At 38.4% G+C, this 21,771-nt stretch overlaps 1 protein-coding gene and 1 long non-coding RNA gene across 3 annotated transcripts in view; one reads left to right on the forward strand and one right to left on the reverse strand.

Annotated features, from left to right (window-relative positions):
- The window catches only part of CBFB (core-binding factor subunit beta), a 57,272-nt gene extending 42,438 nt beyond the window's left edge, over positions 1-14,834 (forward strand). Inside the window, exon 6 of one of the 2 annotated variants that reach the window (XM_023244834.2) lies at positions 12,561-14,834. In XM_023244834.2, the coding sequence (XP_023100602.1) occupies positions 12,561-12,629 (69 nt within the window). In that variant the 3' untranslated portion in view covers positions 12,630-14,834. The remainder of the gene's footprint in view (positions 1-12,560) is intronic. The other variant, NM_001305028.1, reaches the window with a different exon arrangement.
- On the reverse strand, positions 1,933-21,670 carry LOC111558129. Its single transcript, XR_002738714.2, has 3 exons — positions 21,408-21,670; positions 5,127-7,371; positions 1,933-1,943 (listed from the first exon to the last, which is right to left on the reverse strand). It is a non-coding gene; the product is annotated as an uncharacterized LOC111558129 (long non-coding RNA).
- Between the last annotated feature and the right edge of the window lie 101 nt (positions 21,671-21,771).

Below are 21,771 nucleotides of genomic sequence, written 5' to 3' on the forward strand. Positions count from 1 at the left end.
AGTAGCCCACTTTTAACTTTTTTATGGTACAGATATAGAAATCTACACAAAAGAAATATGTAGCTTAATTATTACAAGGCTAACACCCTAATCACTACCATCCAGATCAAAAATATCAAACGTTCACAGCTCTCCCAGCAGCACCCCCTCCACGTATGCATCTAATTATGACCTTGTCCCTCCCCTCAAAAGTACTCATTACTTCAGTTTTTATAGCAATCACTGCCTTGTGTCTCTTTTACTCCTGTCACTTCAGTCTTCAACGGAAGACTGAGGTTTAGTCTTAAGCATTATTTAAATTTGATATGACTTAATTTACATGGATTTTTTTCTATATAAAATTGTACCCTACTTTAAGCAGACTTTAATTATGAGACTACTATTTAAAGTATCTATACATTGTTCAAAAATCCAATTTCTATAAAAAGTATACTGTAACAAACAAAAACAATCAAGATGAGAACTAATGTGTTTGAAAAAGAATATTGTCAAATGTTAACATCCTATGCTTCAAGTTTATAAGCTTACTTACTGATGTATACATTTCACACAAAAAGAAATAGGAAGTTAGCACACATTCACCTTTGATAATCAAAAGAAATAGAATTAAAATATATTACATGAACTAAATAGAATAATTTCCGGGCATTAAAAAGAGTTCTACAGATTGGTTGCTCAACAAAATAATGGTACTTAATACTTAGCACTTCTGAACTGTGCACTTAAAAATGGCTAAGATGGTAATTTTTATGTTCTATGTATTTTAGCACATTAAAAAAATGTTTTAATCAGTGTTACATACAGAAAACTTGTGGGGTTTCCATACACAAAATTATATGTGCACTATTATTTAAATTAACATGAAAATTTAATGTTATTTTAAACATTATGCAATGCATTTGGTTTTGGTTTTTTTGAAGCTTTTCAATTCCTGTGATCAGACTTCCCATGCCATTTTCTTTTGGAGTGCTTGTATCTGTAATAGTAAGAAGGTTTTAAACATATAATATGCATTTACCTTATACTTCTGAACTTTTTTGCTCATACTGTTTATTCCGTGCCTAGTAATATACCTTTCTACTCATTCATTAAAACCCAACTTAAATGTTATCTGTCAGTCTCTTCTTTAGCCTTCTTAATTATAACTGGCCCTTCCACTGTGTAGAATCCAGAGCACTTCTGTTATTGTTCTTACTGAACAATACGTTGAAACAATTAAAAAGTGTCTTCTCCTGTATTGTAGATTCCCAATGAGATGGGGCCCTGATATTTTAACCCTCACATTACCCATCACAGTGGTTTTTTTTGTACATTGTGTTTAGTTGTCAAATGGAGATCTTCAGAAAACAGTTTCTATCCTGCCTGTCTGAAAACTAGAGTTACAGGATAGCCTAGAAGTTAGTTGAAGTCGAATAATACATGTTAATGATCTCTGGAAAGATTTTAAATGTTTATAATTTGTTGGTTTATATTAGGTAAGTACTAAGTAATGAACCCCAACTATGTTGTGCAGGATTCTGCATTAGGGACTGGGAAATATATAGATGAAAATGCACGGTTTCTGTCCTTCAGCAACTGTCAGTCTTGAGGGAAAATAGATACATAAACACACAATTGGAGACTACTTTAGCAGCAGGCATTCATAATGGAGGTTCAGAAGGGGAACAGTGGCACTGTAGAGGAATGAGTGTTTATGTCTGCCTCTGTCTGGGGAATTCACAGGGGAATACCCTTGCAGGGGTTTGAAGGAAGAGTGGGAGTTTGCTCACTGGACAAGCTAGGGAAAGCATTCTGGGCAGAAAGAGCAGTGTATGCAAAGGCATTAAAGTAGTAAGAGATCTTGTCACGTCTGAGAACATGATTGGTCAGTCTTTCTGGAATAAGCCAATATGTCTTTAAATGAATGTAAGAAAAAAAAATGTTTTATAAAAGGTGCTCTTCGGCTAGGGGCACCTGGGTGGCGTAGTAGGTTACGCGTCCGACTCTTCATCTCGGCTCAGGTCATGATCTCACAGTTCTTGAGTTCAAGCCCCACGTTGGGCTCTGTGCTGACAGCTTGGAGCCTGGAACCTGGTTCGGATTCTGTCTCCGCCTCTATCTGCCCCCCTTCCCCCCACGCATGCGCACGCGCGCGCGCACACACACACACACACACACACACACACACACACACAATACACACTGTCTCTGTCTCTCTGTCTTTGTCTGTGTCTCAAAAATAAATAAACATTTTTTAAGAAGTGCTGTTCAGGTACATTATATATGAAGAATAATTATTTGAGGGGTGCCTAGGCGGCTCAATCGGTTAAGCATCTGACTTTGACTTGGGTCATGGTCTCACATTCATGAATTTGATCCCCTCATCAGACTCTGCTCTGACAGTGTGTAGCCTGCTTGGGATTCTCTCTGTCTCCCTCTCTCTCTGTGCCCCTTACCTACTCGCACACTCTCTCTCAAAATAAACAAACTTTAAAAAACATAAGTGAAGGGGCGCCTGGGTGACTCAGTCAGTTAAGCGACCAACTTTGGCTCAGGTCATGATCTCAAGGTTCTCAAGTTCGAGCCCCATGTCGGGTTCTGTGCTGACAGCTCAGAGCCTGGAGCCTCCTTCAGATTCTGTGACTCCCTCTCTCCCTTACCCTTCCCTGCTCATGCTCTGTCTCTCTTTCTCTCTCAAAAATAAATAAACATTTAAAAAAAATTTTTTTAATAAACATAAGTGAAGAATATTTGATAATTAATGGAACAGTTATTTAGGAAGTTTTTGTATATATTTTGCTTTAAATAAAATTCTAGATTAGTTAATACTAAGGGTTGTCTTTTCTTAAATACTAGTTTGATTATTCTTATAACTAATGCTACTTGAAGGGGTGCCTGGGTGGCTCAGTTGGTTACACATCCGACTCTTGATCTCCACTCAAGTCTTGATCACAGGGTCATGGGTTCAAGTCCCACCTTGGGTTCCACACTGGGCATGGAGCCTACTTAATAAATAAATAAATAAATAAATAAATAAATAAATAAATAAATAAATAAATAAATAAAGCTACTTGAAGAAAATCATTCTGGTGTATGAATTTTATATGTATGTGTTTATATTTGTGTATGAACAAAAACATATTCTGTTGACAGAGGTATTAAATAACTTGTTGCTTGGATAGGTTGTTTTTTAGTTGGTTTTATGTCCGTGATTTGAGAACGTGGACTTTGTAATCAGGCCTAGTTGAGATTCCTGTTCCATTGCTGGCCAATCTCTCTTAAGCTTGTTTTCTCATAGAAAGAAATCATTGTGAGAATTAAATGGGGGAAATGCTTGTAAAAGCACTTAGTATGGTGGTTGGCTTGTGTATGCCTACAGTAAATAATAGCTCTACAGTACTTCTTTAGCACTAAGAGCTTGACGACTGTGCTGGTTCCAGTTAATTGAATGATCTGGCGAAGAACATCCTTTTAGCTCTCTAAAAGTATATCAGGGCACTTTCCCTGCATTATGACCTGGAGCATAGCAAAAATGGTTAGATTGTCATCAATGATTTAAGATCCTGTAGTCTCTTATGGCAAAAATTAAACCATCCGTTCTTGTAGAGAACTTTCATCTACAAAGCTGGACTGAAATCTGTCTGCAGAGCTTGCAGTACTGGCAGTCACTTAGGGGAGTTTTGGGCATGTGTGTCTTTTGGTACTTTGTGCATATATATTTAAAAAAAAAAAAATCCATAACAGATTCCTAGTATCAGCTTGTTTCCTTACAGTTTACCTTCTTTTTCCTAAAAGGAGAACATTAGGGAAAATTACTGTTTCCCCCTTTTAATTTGAACATCCATAGGGGACATTATGCCGTGTACTCTAAAATTCTTATTACAGTTGAAACTGATACTGAGAAAAATTGACTTGCTCTTTCAAGTAGTTGGTTAATGGAAGGAGGAGCGAAGACTTAAACCAGATTCCTAACCAGAAGGTCTCTACAAATACAGCCTAGCACTGGGAAATTAATTTCCACATCACCCATAAAGATGATTAAGTTGAAAAATAAAACCTGCCAGGAGAGGTTACAAACCATTTTGCCTGGAAAAGAAAAGGCTGAGGCAAAAAAAGAATAATAATAGTTCCAGTGGGTGGTCCTGATGCCTGACTAGAGGCAAGGGCCAAGGAGCAGTGGTAACTCGTGGGTGGCAGTAACCCAGTAAATGGTCCTTGGAAGTTTGAGATCCTGGCAGTACAGAGGCTTAGGGATGTCCCAGCCCTGTTTGGATAACCTCTGAGGCGTCTAGCCCTGCAGTGCTAAATTTGTAATGGTGGTGCTCATGAACATTTAATATATGTCTAAGGTTAAGATTACAAAGGGTTTCGGTATGTGTTAGTGTCTTTTAACCTGTATTCGGTTTTAAAACTCCTTGAGCAGGTTTCTCTTTTACTGTCTGTAAAATTTAGAGAGTTTTCTTTTTTTTTTTAAGTTTATTTATTTTTGAGAGAGAAGGAGCACACATGAGTGGAAGGAGGGAGACAGCGAGCGAGAGGGGGGCGGATATCCCAAGCAGGCTCCACATTGAGCCCAGCAATGGGGCTCAAACCCACAAACCATGAGATCATGATGTCAGTCAAAATCAAGAGTTGGACACTTAACCAACTGAGCCACCCAGGTGCACCTAGAAATTTTTCAATCCATCATTCATGGTAGGATTTAGTATTTTCTTTTTCTGGTTTTCTGGAAAAAGATATTTTAGTAATATGATATTTTCTTGTTCCTTTTTTTTTTTTTTTAATGTTTATTTATTTTGAGAGAGAGAGACAGAGTGCAAGCAGGGGAGGGGCAGAGAAAGAGGGAGACACAGAATCTGAAGCAGGCTCCAGGCTCTGAGCTGTTAGCACAAATCCCGACGTGGGGCTTGAACTCACGAACCGTGAGATTGTGACCGAGCTGAAGTCGGACGCTTAACCCACTGAGCCACCCAGGTGCCCCAGTATATGATATTTTCTTTACCTTTCAGAGGTCATAGCAGATTATTACTAATTTGGCAAATGAAAAACTATAGTAAAATGAAGAAACATTGTTTATGTTAGTAACCTTATCCAAATACTGTTAAATCTTTGGTGTACAATAAAATGGCATGCAAAAGGTACATAACATCTTTTACCCTTCGGGTATTTTTAAAAAAAGAGTACATACACATATTTGCTTGAATATATACATAGTCTCTCTTTAGTAGGACATGTAGGAAACCAATTGAAAACTGGGGGCCACATGGGAGGGTGATTCCTTTTCACTGTTTATCTTGTATACGTTTTGAATTTTGTATCATGTGCATCTATTACCTCTTTAGGAAAGAAAGGGGTTTTTTTTGGGGGGGGGTGTTTTTAGTGTTAACACAAAATGATGCAACTAGAAGAGTCTAGAACTTGCTATATGTATTCTCTGGCATATGGGCTTTTTCTAAAAATGTGAAATCCTTCCTTCATTTGAAATTTTATAGAGAACCCCAAATAATAGATAAAAGAGGCATTGTTCTGGATGAAGTGGGGGTAGGGATTATTCTGTTTTCCTTCTGTAGTCCCAGGGTGTTTTCATGGAACCCAGTAGCTTGCAGAATATAACTTGAAAACCTTTGATGTAGTCGAATGAGCATGAGGTTTGTAATAGATTGCTCTGATTTTGAATCCTGGCTCCACTATTTGTTGCCTTGTGACATTAGAAAAGTTACTTATCCTTTTGAGTCTCATCTGTAAAACAGCTAACGTCCTACTTCCCAGGTTGCTGCCTAGCTCAGTATCTGACATTTAAAATGGGCTCACTTCCTCACTTTGGTTCACAGTGTATCTGGAGTAGCAATAAAAGCAGGCATATCCTATCTTTAGACTGTGAAAGTCAGATCTTTTGCCAAGCTATTTTATATTCTGGTGTTGGTTGTTTGGTTTTTAACAGTAGTAAAGGGCTTTAAACTTTTCTGGGTTCTGTTGGAGGTTAAGATAGCAGTTACCTTGATTGAGTAGTGACTAGGGGGTTGTGGGGGGAGCACAAGAGGAACTTCCCAAGTTTGGGTAATACTGTATTTCTTGATCTGGGTGCTAGTTACATGGGTGTGTTCACTTAGTGGGAAATTCATCAAGTTACATATTTATGATCTGTGCACTCTCTTGTATTTTAATAAAAATTAGATGTTAAAAAAAGAAAAAATAATCACAGACATTTCTTCTGTGAAATGCCTCTCATTCCTGTCTGTTGCCACATGAAAGGAGGCAAGTACCTTGTTACCTGAGAATCCTTCCATGATTTGAAAATGTTGATGTGTTACTGATGACGGTTCTCTTCAGGTCACATATCTGTACAGCTGGAATTCAAATGCCTTACTTTGGGATTTTTGTGAAATAAGATTGAGATTCATAAAGGACAGAATGAGTGCTTTGGTCATAAATAAATTGGAAAGATGCCTCCATTATCTGTTTGGTAGCAGCTCGTGTATACTCCCTGTCTAGAGACTGCCTTCAAGTTGATTGGCCTCTTAACTTTCTAAAGCTGTTGGTTCTTAATTCAGCTGCATGGTGACAGGGTGCTGAAAGATTTTCTCTGTCATTATGTAGAAAATACTTTCATCTGGTTGGTTTATAAAGTGTTAGCAAATAAATTCTTGTCTTTAATGTCAGAGAACGAGTAAATAATTATTGCTTATTTTACTATAGGCAGTTTTAATACAATTCAAATCACAGGAGAATTTTAGGTGGAAACTATTTGGAAATAAAAACAGGCAAAAGGCTTTATGTGGTTTTTATATTTGTTTTGTATGTTTTTGGAGCCTTCGATTCTGTGTGGTCCAAGAAGAAAAATCTCAGCCACTATTTTAAATTCCCGCAGACTTCAGTGTTCAAATCACTTTAACTGCACCAACACTCTTTTTTGTGTGAGGACAAACTAACATAAAAATCTGTCTATCCTAGGCCTTCCTGACGTGTCTTCTGGTAAAGGCAGTAGATGAGAGTGAAGTGGGAATATGAACTCAGACTGAGAATGAGAATCAGAAGGGGATTGACAAGGAGGAAGAGGGTGCTAGATCAGCGGTCTCCCACACCGAGACAGAAAGACAGTCTTGGTTTGCTCTCTAGCATAGGAGATGCAAAACTCCATTAAGATTTATTCTGTTCCAACCTTATTTATTTCTTAAAAATTACTCTTATCTGCAGGATATACAGGGTTGTTGTGTTTTTTTTTAACATTGCAAATGCTCCTATAGATAAATTGGGAAGTGATGAGCAGCTTTGTTGTAATAATGACAGCATGAGTACTTACTGCATGCCAGGCAGTATACACCACAATATTTGTTTTACACTTGGTTCTTAAGGCACTCTTACAAGGTGTATCTCCATTTTGAGGAACTAAGGCTGAAAGAGAATAAGAAACTTGTCTAAGATCACATAGCTAAAGTGGCAGAGCCATCCCAGTCCACGCTCAGAAATGTAGATTATTTCTACTATCTCTTTTATATTGAAATGTGACTTTATTTGTAAAGTTTTCCTAAAGTTGTATACTTTATAAGAAGTATATATACACATATGTATATGTATACATATATACTTTAAGTAGGCTTCACCCCACCATGGAGCTAAACATGGGTCTTGAACTCGTGACCCTGAGATCAAGACCTGAGCTGAGAGGGGCACCTGGGTGGCTCAGTCAGTTGGGCATCCAACTTCGGCTCAGGTCATGATCTCACGATTTGTGGGTTTGAGCTCCACATTGGGCTGTGTGCTGACAGCTCAGAACCTGGAGCCTGCTTCAGATTCTGTCTCCCTTTCCTTCTGCCCCTCCCCTGCTCGTACTCTCTCTGTCTCTCAAAAATAAACTTTTTTTCCTTAATTAAAAAAATAAATAAGTTGGGGCGCCTGGGTGGCTCAGTCAGCTCAGTGTCCAATTCTAGGTTTCAGCTCAGGTCATGATCTCCTGGTTCGTGAGTTCGAGCTCCACATCGGGTTCCGTGCCGACAGTGTGGAGCCTGCTTGGGATTCTCTCTTTCTCTCTCTGCCCCTCCTCCACTTGCTCTCTCTGTCTCTCTCTCTCAAAAAAATAAATAAACTTAAAAAATAAAAGACCTGAGTTGAGATTAAGAGTCAGATGCTTAACCAACTGAGCCACCCAGGCACCCCAGAACTATATTTTTTTACATGCCCATTAGATCAGCTCTTGCATTCTCTTTACCTGACGAGTGTTTATGATTGTCTGCTGACTTGGTTTTTACCTTTTTAATGAGTTTGGAGAAAGTACACTCCCTTCTGTCATATTACTAGCACTTAAAATTTCTGCTTTGTGTCTCATCCAGCTTTAGCAGTTGGAAGAAACAGCCATGACTTAGGTTGACATTAATGCTGATTGTGAGTTTAAAGTTCTGACTGCCACCAGCTAACTGTGAAACCTTGGGGAATCACTTAACCTTCCTGGTCATAGGCTTACCATCTGTCAGATAACAGTTGAACTAAAAATCTCTGACATACTTTGCCACTTTAAAATTCTGTGATTCTGTGTTCTGACGTTGAGTCAGGTGTCAGACATATAAAATAGTAAGCACAGTGTGTGAACACAGTATATACTCAGTAAGTTGAAGCTATTTTGAAATATTAGGGCATTTTCTCACGAGTTTTCAGGATTTTGATGATCTTGATAATAAAAGAGTGGAAATCATGCAAGAAGTTTTATTCATTTTTATTTGGGTATCCCTGCTCTTGGCTACTTCTGCACAGCCCTGGCCAGTAGGGAAAACTCCAGTGCCTGGTGACTATTCTTTTTCTCTACATTTTGGACTCATCTCATGACTGCCTCCTCAAAACTATTTGGGCAATAGCATATTGAAAGAAAGAAAACAGGAGCAACTGGTAGTAGGAGGTCTGTAGTAAAGTGTCTAGATTACTTCTTTATAAATATTAAAAACATATTTGTATCCTGAACAGGCTTGTGGGTATCTGCTTTATATTAAAACTATTCTGAAATAGCTGTTAATAAAAAGTTAGAATCAAGTGCCCATGTGGATTGACAGAGGAAAAAGAAACTAGAAATTATGGACTTGATGCTGGTAGAATAATAGAGTTCAGAGAGTTTCTTAGCCACCATCTAGTCTAACTGATTACTCATAGAATTCCTTCTAAAACATTGAGCCCTCATTACAAAACTCACAGTAGGGGCGCCTGGGTGGTTAAGCGTCCAATTTTGGCTCAGGTCATGATCTCATGGTTTGTGGGTTTGAGCCCCGCATCAGGCTCTGTGCTGACAGCTCAGAGCCTAAAGGCTGTTTTGGGTTCTGTGTCTCCCTCTCTCTCTGCCCCTACCCCACTCACACTCTCTCTTTCTCAAAAATAAACATAAAAAAAAGTTTTAAAAACTACGACAATAGAAAGCACTGCTTCTCAAGGCAGTTCATCCAATTGTTGAATTCCGGTCTTGTGGAAGCTATTTCACTGAACATAAATCTGTTTTTCTGTGCTTATTTCCTTCATGTGACAGCCCATACCTCTTCCCTGCGAGCATTAAATTTCATTCCAGTCTCCAGCTCTTACTCCTCTCCTGCTCTCCCGCTATTGACTTCCCCCGCTGTCTGTATTTATCTTATTTTTGCTTTTCCCTCACAGTGTCTTCCCTTACATCTTTCTGACTCCATCTTCACAATGTAAATGGAAACTGCAAACACAAATAAGTAGCAAAACAACTTTACTCCTCTCATGCCTTTACCAAAATTTATTTTAAACAAACAAATCCCTGGCAACTTCTGCACAGCCATGACCAGAAAGGAGAACTCCAGCTGCTGATGACTGCTGCTGACATGCTGTCACTCATTTGAAGTCATCCCATTATTAAGATAACTACTCTTATCTCAAGACCAAAGCTGAAATATCCTTTTCACAAAGTATTATTGGTAGGTTAATAGTGATTTGTAAATATATAATTAGGATTGATTTTTCTCAGTGTTTCTTCACTGCTCAGCCCCTTTCTAACCTTCATTGACTGAAACCAGATGCTTAAATCACCATCTCTGATTTTGCAGAATCGATCCATCCTTACACTACATTTAACATTGATTCTTCATGGAAACTCAAATTGGTTTTGTTTTTGTTTTTGGTGAATATGCATTCCATTGGTTTTTCAGTCTGTACCATGCAGTGTAACTTTAACCTGACTAATTGAAAGAAATAGGCTAAAATTCAGTCAGTGAGCAGTATGCTAATAAAAAATAGTTAAAATCTCCTATCAATATTTATAAGAAGGACTACAGAAGTTAGTGTTGGGTTTTATTTGATTTGTTTGAAACGAACAAGGAAGGTTCATTTCTGTCTAAACAGAACCCTCTTGAGAAATGACACAGCTGGAGCTTCTGACTAAAACTTGATCATACAGTACAAGTATGATTTGTTTAGATGCTTGTTTGAAGGTCAAGGATGCTCTTTCTGTAACAACTGTTTTAGATGTTAAGAACTGAAATGAGACTATTTCAACTTTTGGTTAGATTTTGCTTAGATTTGTTGCCAAAAACAGACAATGAAGAATCAGTTGGTGATAATAGTACAGTATTCCATTTAGCTAAAGATTGCATAGGTAATTTGAAGAAGTCTCAGCTACTGGCATATATCAGAGGTGACTCCAGAGAAGATCCAGATTAAGAATGGTGGTGGCATAGACTGGGGTGAGAGAGGTGGGGGCAGGCAGCTAGAAGTGGTCATATGCAGAATATGGCTAATGTAGAGCTGTTAGAATCTAAAGGTGAGTGTGAGAGAAAGAGGTGTTAGGGTGACCTCAGGCTTTTGTGCCTGAACTACTGGTAAAATGGAGTTGCCAGTGTATAATATCATCTAACCATGGTTGCTGAAGGAAACAGGTTCTGTATACAGTCAGACATTTGTGCTCCACTGACATTTGTAGTCCCTGAAGAAAGCTTATGTAGGAAACACACATTGGAATTTGTGAAAGACACTGAGAGTTAATGTTGTATGTAAACCACAGGGGTACTAGGTTGCATAAAAACTTAATAGTGGCAGAGAGTGTCATGCAGGACCTGTTAGTTGTAGATGTTATCTATTAAGTAATTTGCCATCAGTTTGACTAGAAATGTTTATTCTAAAGTGAAACTTGAAAACCTCAGTGTTTATAATTGTCTAACCTCTTAGTTGTTAATACTGTTATAAAAATACTTCTGTGTATGTAAGTGGATCAGGGACTGTAATTTTTTCCCTATTTTGTTTTGTTTTGAATTTTATTCAATTTATTTTATTATTTTTTTAATGTTTATTTATTTTTGAGAGAGAGCATGAGCAGGGAGGGGCAGAGAGAGGGGGATAGGATACAAAGCGGGCTCTGCATTGACAGCAGACAGTCTGATTCAGGGCTCAAACTCATAAACCGTGAGATCATGACCTGAGCTGAAGTTGGGGGTTAACCAACTGAGATACCCAGGTGCTACTAGATTTTATTTAAAAAAAAAAATTATATTTTTAGAGAGAGCACGAGTCAGAGAGAGAGGGAGAGAGAGAGAATCTTTTGTAGGCTCCATGCTAAACACAGAGTCCCATACAGGGCTCAATCCCATAACCCTGGTACTATGCCCTGAGCCAATATCAAGAGTTGGACATTCAACCATCTGAGCCACCCAGGTGCCCGGCCCTTACTCAAATTTATTCATTAAGAATTGCATTTGGGTTTTTTTTTTTTGGTGGGGGGGATAGGTTATTTTTTAAGAATTGCACTTGTTAAATAACAAATTTTCGTGTTGTACTCCTGTCTTTCTTTCCTCCATATTTATGCAATCATATAAAGGTATTTGTAAATACAGTCATGTCCATTATTTCTACATTGGAAAAATAGAACCTGGCCTTTCAATTTTGATGTATATAACCAAAGGAGTTAAAATTCTATTTACTTGTACTCTTAGATTGTGACCTCCTTGAAGCAGTTCTTATTAGTGGAAGCTCTAAGAGTACCCATTTTTGCTTTTAAGCCAATTCTTTATCCATAGTAATGATTTTATTATCGGAGGTAGAGATTTTTAGTTACAGCTTGGTTGGCAGAGATGGCATTGTGTAAGATGAAATTCACTACTACATTATTCAATCATACAGTTGGTAGACTCTATACTTTTGTGTGACTATAAAATAGATAAACAGTAGCACCTATGTTATAGGTTGCTGACAGGGTTTTAATCAGTTCATCTATGAAAAGTGCTTAGAACAGTGCCCCAGATATAGTTCGTGTTCAATAAGTGTCAGCTATTACTCAAAGGGGAAGTTTGATTCTAAGGTAAATGGATGATGTGTTTAACCCTGTAGTCCAAAAACTATAAGCATGGATTTGTTGTTCTTTTATACATAGTACATATTTTGATAATGTTCTTTTGAATATAATGAGATTTTTATTCTTGGTTTTTTGGAAACTTTAGCAAAATATTTAATACGCAACTTAAATTGTTCTTTTTCCTCTTACATGTAAAGATGGTTGTAAACATTTTTTAAATGCTACTGTGTCTTATACTGTATTTATCTAGCACTTTGATTTTCAAAACATGTTTTGACCCCAAATTATAATTTTGTCATTGCAGGCAAGAAGACAACAAGACCCTAGTCCTGGTTCCAATTTAGGTGGTGGTGATGACCTCAAACTTCGTTAATTAGCACAGTAGATGTGCCCACCTATCTTTACATTTACATTGTTTCTAGTCAGCAGAAATAATCATTAAAAGACCAGAAACTGTGATAACTGGAGGTACCGCAGTCTATTTCTCAACCTTAGGCAGTAACAAGACATCACAAACTGCCATGGTTTTGCACTATGATTATAATACCTGCATTTCTAATTTTGTATGCATGTAGCCAGTAATTTGACATTTTTTTCTATGCAAGCTTACCTTGTTGGCATTATTTTAAATGAGTTGAAACTATCCACTTGTAAAGCTCTTTTCCTCCATTTTAATTTAAAAGTTTATGTCATTTAAAAACAAGTCAAGAAATTAAAATTTTTTCAGAGGGTTTTTCCCCCTAATTGGTTGTTCTAATTATTTTTGGAATTTTAGATGTGTTGGTTACACAGCTTCATTTTAGATAGACATTCTTGGTTATTTGTTTTGTTTCTGTGTTTTTATAGTCTATGGCATTTTAAAACTGCTGATGTGTTTGCATTATTTACAAGCTAAAGACCTAGTAGCATAGAGCTGTCTGCCACAGCCTTTTAACACAAAGTTTACAGTTGTTAAAGTTGCAGTATCCTTTTAAATGTTGATAATCAGCTCCTTTTTCTTTCCTCCTTAAACATAAAAAATTTTAATTGGTATTAACTCTAATCTGCCCCAGATCTGTTTTACATTCTGTTCTGTAATCATGAGTTTGTGTGGAGATACTCTCCATAGATGGTAATACTCTACTGAAATGCCTAAAGAAGTCACAGGCTGGCTTCTGTTTTATTCAGGGATTTTTTTTTAAGTCAATCAGAAAGGGATACTGGAGCTCCTTCATGTATGTAACAGCATATTAAACTGGAGACAGTGATGAATCAGCTACCAAGGTAATATTGTATTAAAATCATGTTTAAGATAGCTGCTTTTATGTGTATTTTATAATGCATGCTTTTGTAAAAACAATGCTGGGTGATGAAAGATTAGTCTTAGAGAGAAAATGTTCATCTGTGCAGAGGATACATTTTCTTCATTAATTATTCTGGGAAAAACCTCACAGGTTATATATATGGTATTTTCCAGAAGAACTATTAATAGAACCTTTTGAGATGAATTAGTATAAGAATATTTTTAAAATAGGCTCACTATCAAATTGAATGCAACTTTTTTTTTTTTTTTTAATACAAGACTGGAAAAAAGTGCTAAGTCATTTGGAACCTCCTTACAAATATTTTTCATGGTCACATTCATTAAATGTTACTACATTTCTGAATTTTTGCAAAAATATATTTTATCGTAATAGAATGGCATTATTTTAAAGAGTGAAAAACTGACATGGTCAATTCAGAAAAGGAACTGAAGTATGAATAAGGTCATCGCATTTAAAACACACACACACACACACACACACACACACACACACACACACACACTTGATTGATGAGGGAGGTGTGACTTTTGTTGTATATAGGTCTTATGATTCATAAACATATCCTGTATCTCAGAATAAAAATATTTGTTATATATTTGAAGTCATGCATGGTAAGGAGTGTGTTTAAATTGTTATAAACAATAATGCATCATAACGGACCATGCTGATCTTGTGTAACTAAGTACTATGAATGAATTTGGTTGGTATTTGGTGTTGTGCAGTTCACATGTTTACACACTCAGTGCCCTAATTTCCCCTGAGGGAATCACCTTTTAAGTGGCCCTTAAAGTGGTGTTTTAAGGTTACTTTATCACAGAGCTCCTTGGTTTTTTGACTTCTGCACTTAATTTTTTTAATAACATGATGGTGATGGTACATTTTCCTCTACTGCTTCTAGCTAAGGGCTTTCATTCCACCGGTAACTAAGATCAAATGTTATTAAATGTTCATATTGCCACCCTTCTGTAAATATTTGACTCTTCCTGTCATTTAGCACAGTGCTGTTTCCATCTGTCTTAATGCTGGCATTAAGATCATAAGCCCTTTTTCTCCAGTAGTGCAGGCTTTGAAAACTTTTATTAAGTTATTGATGCAATTTGATATTTTTCCATGATCTATATTTAAACAAAATTACATCATTGCATCATCTTTTCTAAATTCATCTCCATTAAAACTTGCCTTAAGCTGCCAGATTGCTTTTGCCACCATTAGCCATATTGTATGTTTGTATGTTTAATTTACTTTCACAATAAACTTATGTGTAGTGAAAAAAAGTTCTTGGCTCTTCATTGACATTATCCAACAATTTCTGTTCTGGTGCTCATTATGACATGAAAATTGACTTAGGTTGTTTCTGAAATGTTCTTTCATCCCTTTTTTTTTTTTTTTTTTTTTTTTTTTTAACCTTAACAACAGTGGCATCTAGTGGTCATTTCCACTGATTTCAAAGAAAGCCTTTAATAGAATCATCACGAAGAATACTAAGTGCCCAATGTATATTATGGTTTTTTAAAAATCTGGTTTGATATACCCATCCTATGAGATACAACTATGAAGTACTGACCTTGCAGGAGAGGAAGAATTTCAGAAGTTACACATTCAGATTAGTACCATTATTCAAGGTAGTCATTGTAGGAATGCATACTTAGTTTGATTGTGCTGGTGTTATATCAACCATACTTAGGACTTTTTTTTTTTTTAATGTTTATTTTTGAGAGAGAGCGTGAGCCAGGGAGAGAGAGGGAAACACAGAATCCAAAGTGGGCTCCAAGCACCAAGCTGTAAGCACAGAGCCTGACGTGGAGCTCATACCCACAGACTGTGAGATGATGATCTGAACTGAAGTCAGCCACTTAACCAACTGAACCACACAGGCGCCCCAGCTTAGGACTTTTCTTGGCATTTTTCCTACACCAGCCTTTCACTTTAGAAGCATGCCTTAAGCTTGATTCATAATGAAACAATTCATTATTCACCACCAGATTTGCTGCAAATAACAAATACAAATGATGAACTGGTACCATTAAGGAAAATTCCAAAGAATAATGAGGGTTAATTTCAAAAATTGAGCAGTAGCATCATGGTTTTAGTAAGTATATCATCTCTAGAACTGGGTATTTGGATATGCCAGTTTTGGGTTACTTGGGAAAATAAGTATCTTAATTGATTTATGTTTTATTTGGCAATGGGGAACATTTTCAAGTTATAAGCCCTTGTATGAATTATCCATTGCTGCATAAAACATTACTCCAAATCCTAGCAGCCTAAAACAATAACCATCATCTCAGTTTCTATGGGTTAGAAATCTGAAAGAAGCAGGGGAGCCTGGGGGGCTCAGTTGGTTGAGCATCTGACTCTTGATTTTGGCTCAGGTCATGAATCTAGGGTTGTGGGATTGAGCCTCCCCCCACCCCCACCCCCATGCTCAGCATAGAGCCTGTTTAGGATTTTCTATCTTTCTATATCTCTCTCTCCCTCTGCCCTTCTTTCCCACTTGTGTACTCTCAAAAAAAAAAAAAAAAAAAAAAAGCTGGAAGAAGCGAAGTTCACTTGCCTGATCTCTGGTCTCTTCTGAGGTTAGAGTCAAGTTTTCAGCCCAGGCTACAGTCATCTCCAGGCTTGCCTGTGGCTGAAGGATCCCCTTCCAAGCCCACTCATTGCCTGGCCTCAGTTTCTGAGACACCATTGGGTGAAAGCCCTTGATTTCTTGCTAGGTTTTGGAATAGAGACCTCCTTCCGTTCCTTGCCATGTGAGTGTCTCCATAGGACAGCTCACAGCAGTTTGATTTCCATGGAGCTAGTGATTCAAGATGAAAGCCAGTCTTTCTAATAACCTAATCTTGGAGTGCCATATTCTATGTTAGAAGTGAGTCACTAGGTCAGGCCCACAACTCAAATGGAGGAGTATTAAGCTTCATCTCTCTTCAAAGGTGGTATAGTGAGAGTTTGTGGACATATTTTTAAACCACCACAGCCACACTGTCGTGTGTGTGTGTGTGTGTGTGTGTGTGTGTGTGTGTGTGTGTATAATTAGGTATTACAAGACAACATTGGTGTTTTGATCTCCCAAATATTTCAGTCTTGCAAGCAGATTTCAAGGCATGATTAACTCTAGATAGCAATAGTTCTCTTTCTTAGAGCACTACCACATATACATATATAGCATTCCAAAAATGTGTCTAGGCTAAAAAATTACAAATGGGGGATGGGATTGTGGGTGAAAATGGTAGTTTGGCTTTTTTTTTTTTTTTTTTTTATGTTTTTAATTTAGAGTGTGTGTGAGCAGGGGAGGCGCAGAGAGAGAGGGAGACACCAAATCTGAAGCAGACTCCACGTTCTGAGCTGTCATCACAGAGCCTGACACGGGGCTTGAACTCGTAAACTGCAAGATCATGACCTGAGCCGAAGTCAGATGCTCAACAGACTGAGCTATCCAGGGGCCCCATAGTTTGGCTTTTTAAAATATAGGATACTTTTTAAACAGTTGCTGTATTAGTTAACTCTCAGAATTAACTTCAGCAACTTAGGGTCATCATTGGCCTTATTCAGGTTTCAGAAACATTAGGAAATGTGAGTAGAAAAGACAAAGAGAAATCTTTGATTAGAGAAGATAATCTCTATCCACAGTGTCTCCAGTATGGTAGCTACTAGCCACGTGTGGCTATAGAACGGCTGAAACGGGGCTAGTACAACCAAGGAACTTATTTTTTAAGGTTTATTTTTTTTATTTGACAAGTATTTATTGTAAGCCAACTATGTGCCAGGCAGTTTTCTAGAGATGAATAAAATGGACAAAGTTCCTCTTTAATGAAGTTTACATCTGCTGGAGCAGAGGAACAATTAGTAATTAGTTAAATGGTAAGGTGATAGATGGCTGCGAATAAACTAAAATAGCATCATGGTATAAATGGTGATTAGGTCATACAAAGGCAGAATTAGGGTGGGAAGAGAAGATGTGTCAGGAAGTAACATTTTTGCTGGGACCTAAATAAGGGAGCCAGTCAGGGAAAGTTTTGAGGGAAGGGGGTTTTAAGTGGGAGAGCTAAGGTGATGCTTGATCTTGTAGCTGGAACTCCTGGATGTGTTTTTGTTTTTAATGTTTATTGAGAGAGAGGGACTATGAGTGGGGGAGGGGCAGAGAGAATCCCAAGCACGTCCCATGCTGTCAGCATAGAGCCCGATGAAGGGCTCTATCCCACAAAGTAAGATCATGACCTGAGCCAAAACCAAGAGTCAGACACTTAACTGACTGAGTCACTCAGGTGCCCCTGGATCTGATTTTAATTTTTTATTTAAATTTAAAAACTGAGGCAATATAAAATATTTTTTCTCTTAAAACTTTGTTTTAGGGGACTATTACACTTTAGCCTTTGAAAATTTAGTGTCAGAGTTGATACACGCTGCTAACAATACCAGATAGCAAAGATCTAGTACCAAAAAAAGTAAGATATTTCACTAATTTTTTTTTATTTTGATTACATATAAATGATCATGCTTTTGTATACGGGGTATATTGATATTTGATGTATTGGGCTAAAGATAGTAATTTTATCTTTTGTTAATGTGGCTACTAGGAGGTTTTTAATTGCATATATTGGTTCACATCAATATAAAAATTGTGAGATGGACATAGATCATACAACCAAAAAAAGTCAGTTTAATATAAAAAAGGAAAATGTTGAGGCTTACTGTTTTTTAAAAAAATATTAAAGTATGACTACTTGCTAGGATTATTGGGGGGAAAATGAGTATCTAGTGCCTAAAACGTATCACAGTTCCGTTCGAAAACCTACAGCAAAGCTCAAAACTGACCAAAAGCGGTAACTTTTTTTTTTTTAATGTTTACTTATCTTGAGAAAGAGAACTCGTGAGCACAAGTAGAGAGAGGGAGAAAGAGAATCTCAAGCAGGCTTCACTCTGTCACACAGAGCTGATGTGGGGCTTGAACTCACAAACCATGAGATCTTGACCTGAGCTAAGATCAACAAGAGTCAGACATATAACCGACTGAGCCATTCAGATGCCCCCAAAAGCAGTAACATTTAAGTTACACTGCAAGCACTGACTGTTAGGTGGTACATCGAACCTGCTCTAGGTGGTCAAAAAAGGTTTCCTTTAGACTTAGACCTGAAATCTCAAGAATGGAAGACATTACATTAGCAAAGAGGTGACAAAAGTATTACAGGCAGCGAGGCATGAGTATGGTAAGTTTGAGAAACTATGAGCAGTTGAGCTGAAACATGGAAATGAAGGAGGCTGCAGCCATGAGATAAATCTGAAAGGGTCAGTATAGGCCAGGGGGAGGATCACAAGCAGTGCTGAATGGACCTTTAAACCATGTTAAAACACTGAGGCTGTTCCCACAGGCAAACAGGAAACCACTAAGAGGTTGTGAGCTTGAGGGAATGGACTCTTAAAAAAGCTCATTTTGGTTGATTGGAGAGAAGACTAGAAGCACGAAGTCCTATTGATCATATAGTGACCCAGTAGAGACTTTAGGGGTAGCTTATGGGCGTGGAGACATTTCAAACCCGAGAAAATGTACAGTTCTGACAATTTTCCCGGTTTTTCTTATCAGGCTGGTTGTGTTGCCCTAAAATTCCTAAAATTTCATTAGTTGTGACAGTTTCTTATTGGCTAGGCTATTGCCCAGAGACGAGGAAACCTTCCTTCTACCTGCTTGGTTAGTAAAATAGTAAAGTAATATGGATTTACAAGGTACGTCTGGTCTCCTTGGGTCTGCATTTGACCATCAGGGGTTGGATGTGAGAGCTCCCCCTGCTGGCCCCCTGTCACCATTCTAAACAAGTTTCCTTTTATTAATTTTCACATCTATTTTCTAAACTGAGACAGTCCCTGCTTGCCCAGCTTAAACTGTTGAAATACCACCTGTGCTCCCTCTTAGTGGTCCACCAGCAGCCAGTTCAATATATCTGAACATCCTCACCCTCAGTGATGGGAATGGCAGTTGCTGACATTCTCCCAAGTTGGCCTACTCCCCTGAGGCCCCTCATACTTCCGAGCCGTGTACCAGGCTCTGAACAATGGCCTCCTCCCAGATCACCATCCCAGAACTGTCACTCCCGCCCCTGACAAAAACCTAGGTAGATCGCACTGAAGCCAAAGGTTTGGGGATAACACAATGAGCAAAGATAATCATTTGTTGTTGACTGACATTGTTCACAGAAACCTATCCGCCTATCACCCCGATAGGAAATTTCTTAGGGGCTTCCCTGCCCTTGTTCTTCCTGTAACTTGGATTTTCCAGACTAAAAATCTTTTTCATGTTGTCATCCAGGTGGCTTTCTCTGCCTCTGTCTTTCCCACACCCCTCACGATCTGCCCCACCCCTCTTTGTTCACCAAAAACAAATCCCTCCAAGTAGTTTTTTAATATAAGAACAAGTCTTAGTCAGGTTGGATTTTATTCCAATTCAAACATTTTAGATTGACTAAGATTAATCCTCACCAACGCCAGAAGTTTTTTCTAGGTCTATTCCCATGCTATTCTAGGCCAGCCACCCAACTAACCTTTCCTAAACGTATCCTATCCACATATAATCCAAACTATCTACATCTTTTTTTTAAAAAAAGTTATTTATGTTGAGAGAGAGAGCTGGGGAGGAGCAGAGAATCCCAAGCAGGCTCCATGCCATCAGCCCATACTCTGGGCCCGAACTCACAAACTGTGAGAGCATGGCCTGAGCCAAAATTAAGAGTCAGACACTTAATCGAGCCACCAAGGTGCCTCATAGCCTATCTACATCTTTAATGTTTGCCATGCATGGTAAGAAGTAAACGTCCCCCTTAACCCTGAGCCTCTCCCTGTATTAGGTATTATTGATAATTTTTGTTTATCTTTCCAGGAATGTTCTTTTTGGTATGACCAATGTTTCTTTTATTTGTTTTTACATACTAGTACAGTTTACACCTGCCTTTTTTCTCTTACAGCTCCTTCTAAATCAGCATACAGGGATATAACATACTTCTGAATTTTAAACGCATTCTTTTATATATATACACACATATATATACATATATGTGTATATACACATATATATATACATATATATGTGTATATATATATGTGTATATATATATATATATATATATATATATATATATATATATATATATATCAGTTTAGTTAGCCACTTCCCTACTGATGTACATCTCAATGACTCAGTTATATTGTTTTGGCATATGATGCTGCAATGGACATCCTTCTCCGTGTTGTTTTAATGCCAGCAGCAGTGACTTCAAGTTTTGATGGAGCCTCCCAAGTTACATTCCCACCAAGCCAGTTTGAGAATTTAGCATGTCATTCTCTACTCTGCTAAAATTCTTCCTCGAAGGGCAGTGTAATGTAAAGAACTCGGGTTCTACCGCCTAGCATCACAAGGCCATTGACTTCTCTGTGCCTCATTTTTTTCGCTTGTAAAGTGAGGTATAATCTGACATCTCAGGGTGGTTGTGAGAATCCAGAGTCTGCTTCCATGAAGATTTAGCTTTACAAGAGGTCGTGATTGCCTTGTAGTTTTTGAGTGCCCCAGGTCATGGACCAAAAGCTCAGGTTCAACAGGCTAGAGGAGCCCCTCCTCCGACCTATAGATGAGGAGAATGAAGCAAAAAGGGCACCAGAGGTTTGGTCAAGACCACACAGCATTGATGGCAAAGCTGGCTCTGGCTAGAGTCTGAGCTGCTGCCAACGACCTCTGGATACCGGCCCCAGGAGGCTGTGTACATCTGCACTAGGTCAATGGGAGGTCTGGCCTAGCTCCTCCCCCCTCAACCCTCTACCCCACCTCCCTGCCCCTACCCAAACACTCAAGCACACTACGCACTCACTTTGAAGTCCGTGTCCTCCCTCCCCGCTGGGCCTCAGACGTTGCACCCTCAGAAGTCGCCTTTTGCGCCCAGTATCAGTAGGACATACGTGTGGACAGCAGACAGATGTCGTATAACCACGTCACATTTATGTGTTGCGTGGCGTGCACATCTTTGTGCAGACGTGTAAAACGTGTATGGTGTGGTGTGCAGATGTGGGGGTTCACGGAATACGGGGTCCCTCGTTATGCAAGCACCCACCCTTCCGCGTCGTACTGTTTGGCCTCCCTCACGCCACTATGCGACTTTCACAGCATTTTGCGCGTGCGCGACTCCGCCTTGGGCTCCTTCCCCCGACCCAGCGATTGAAATCTCGCCTTAGCCC

This window comes from Felis catus, chromosome E2 (genome assembly GCF_018350175.1).
Source record: "Felis catus isolate Fca126 chromosome E2, F.catus_Fca126_mat1.0, whole genome shotgun sequence".
NCBI lineage: Eukaryota > Metazoa > Chordata > Mammalia > Carnivora > Felidae > Felis > Felis catus.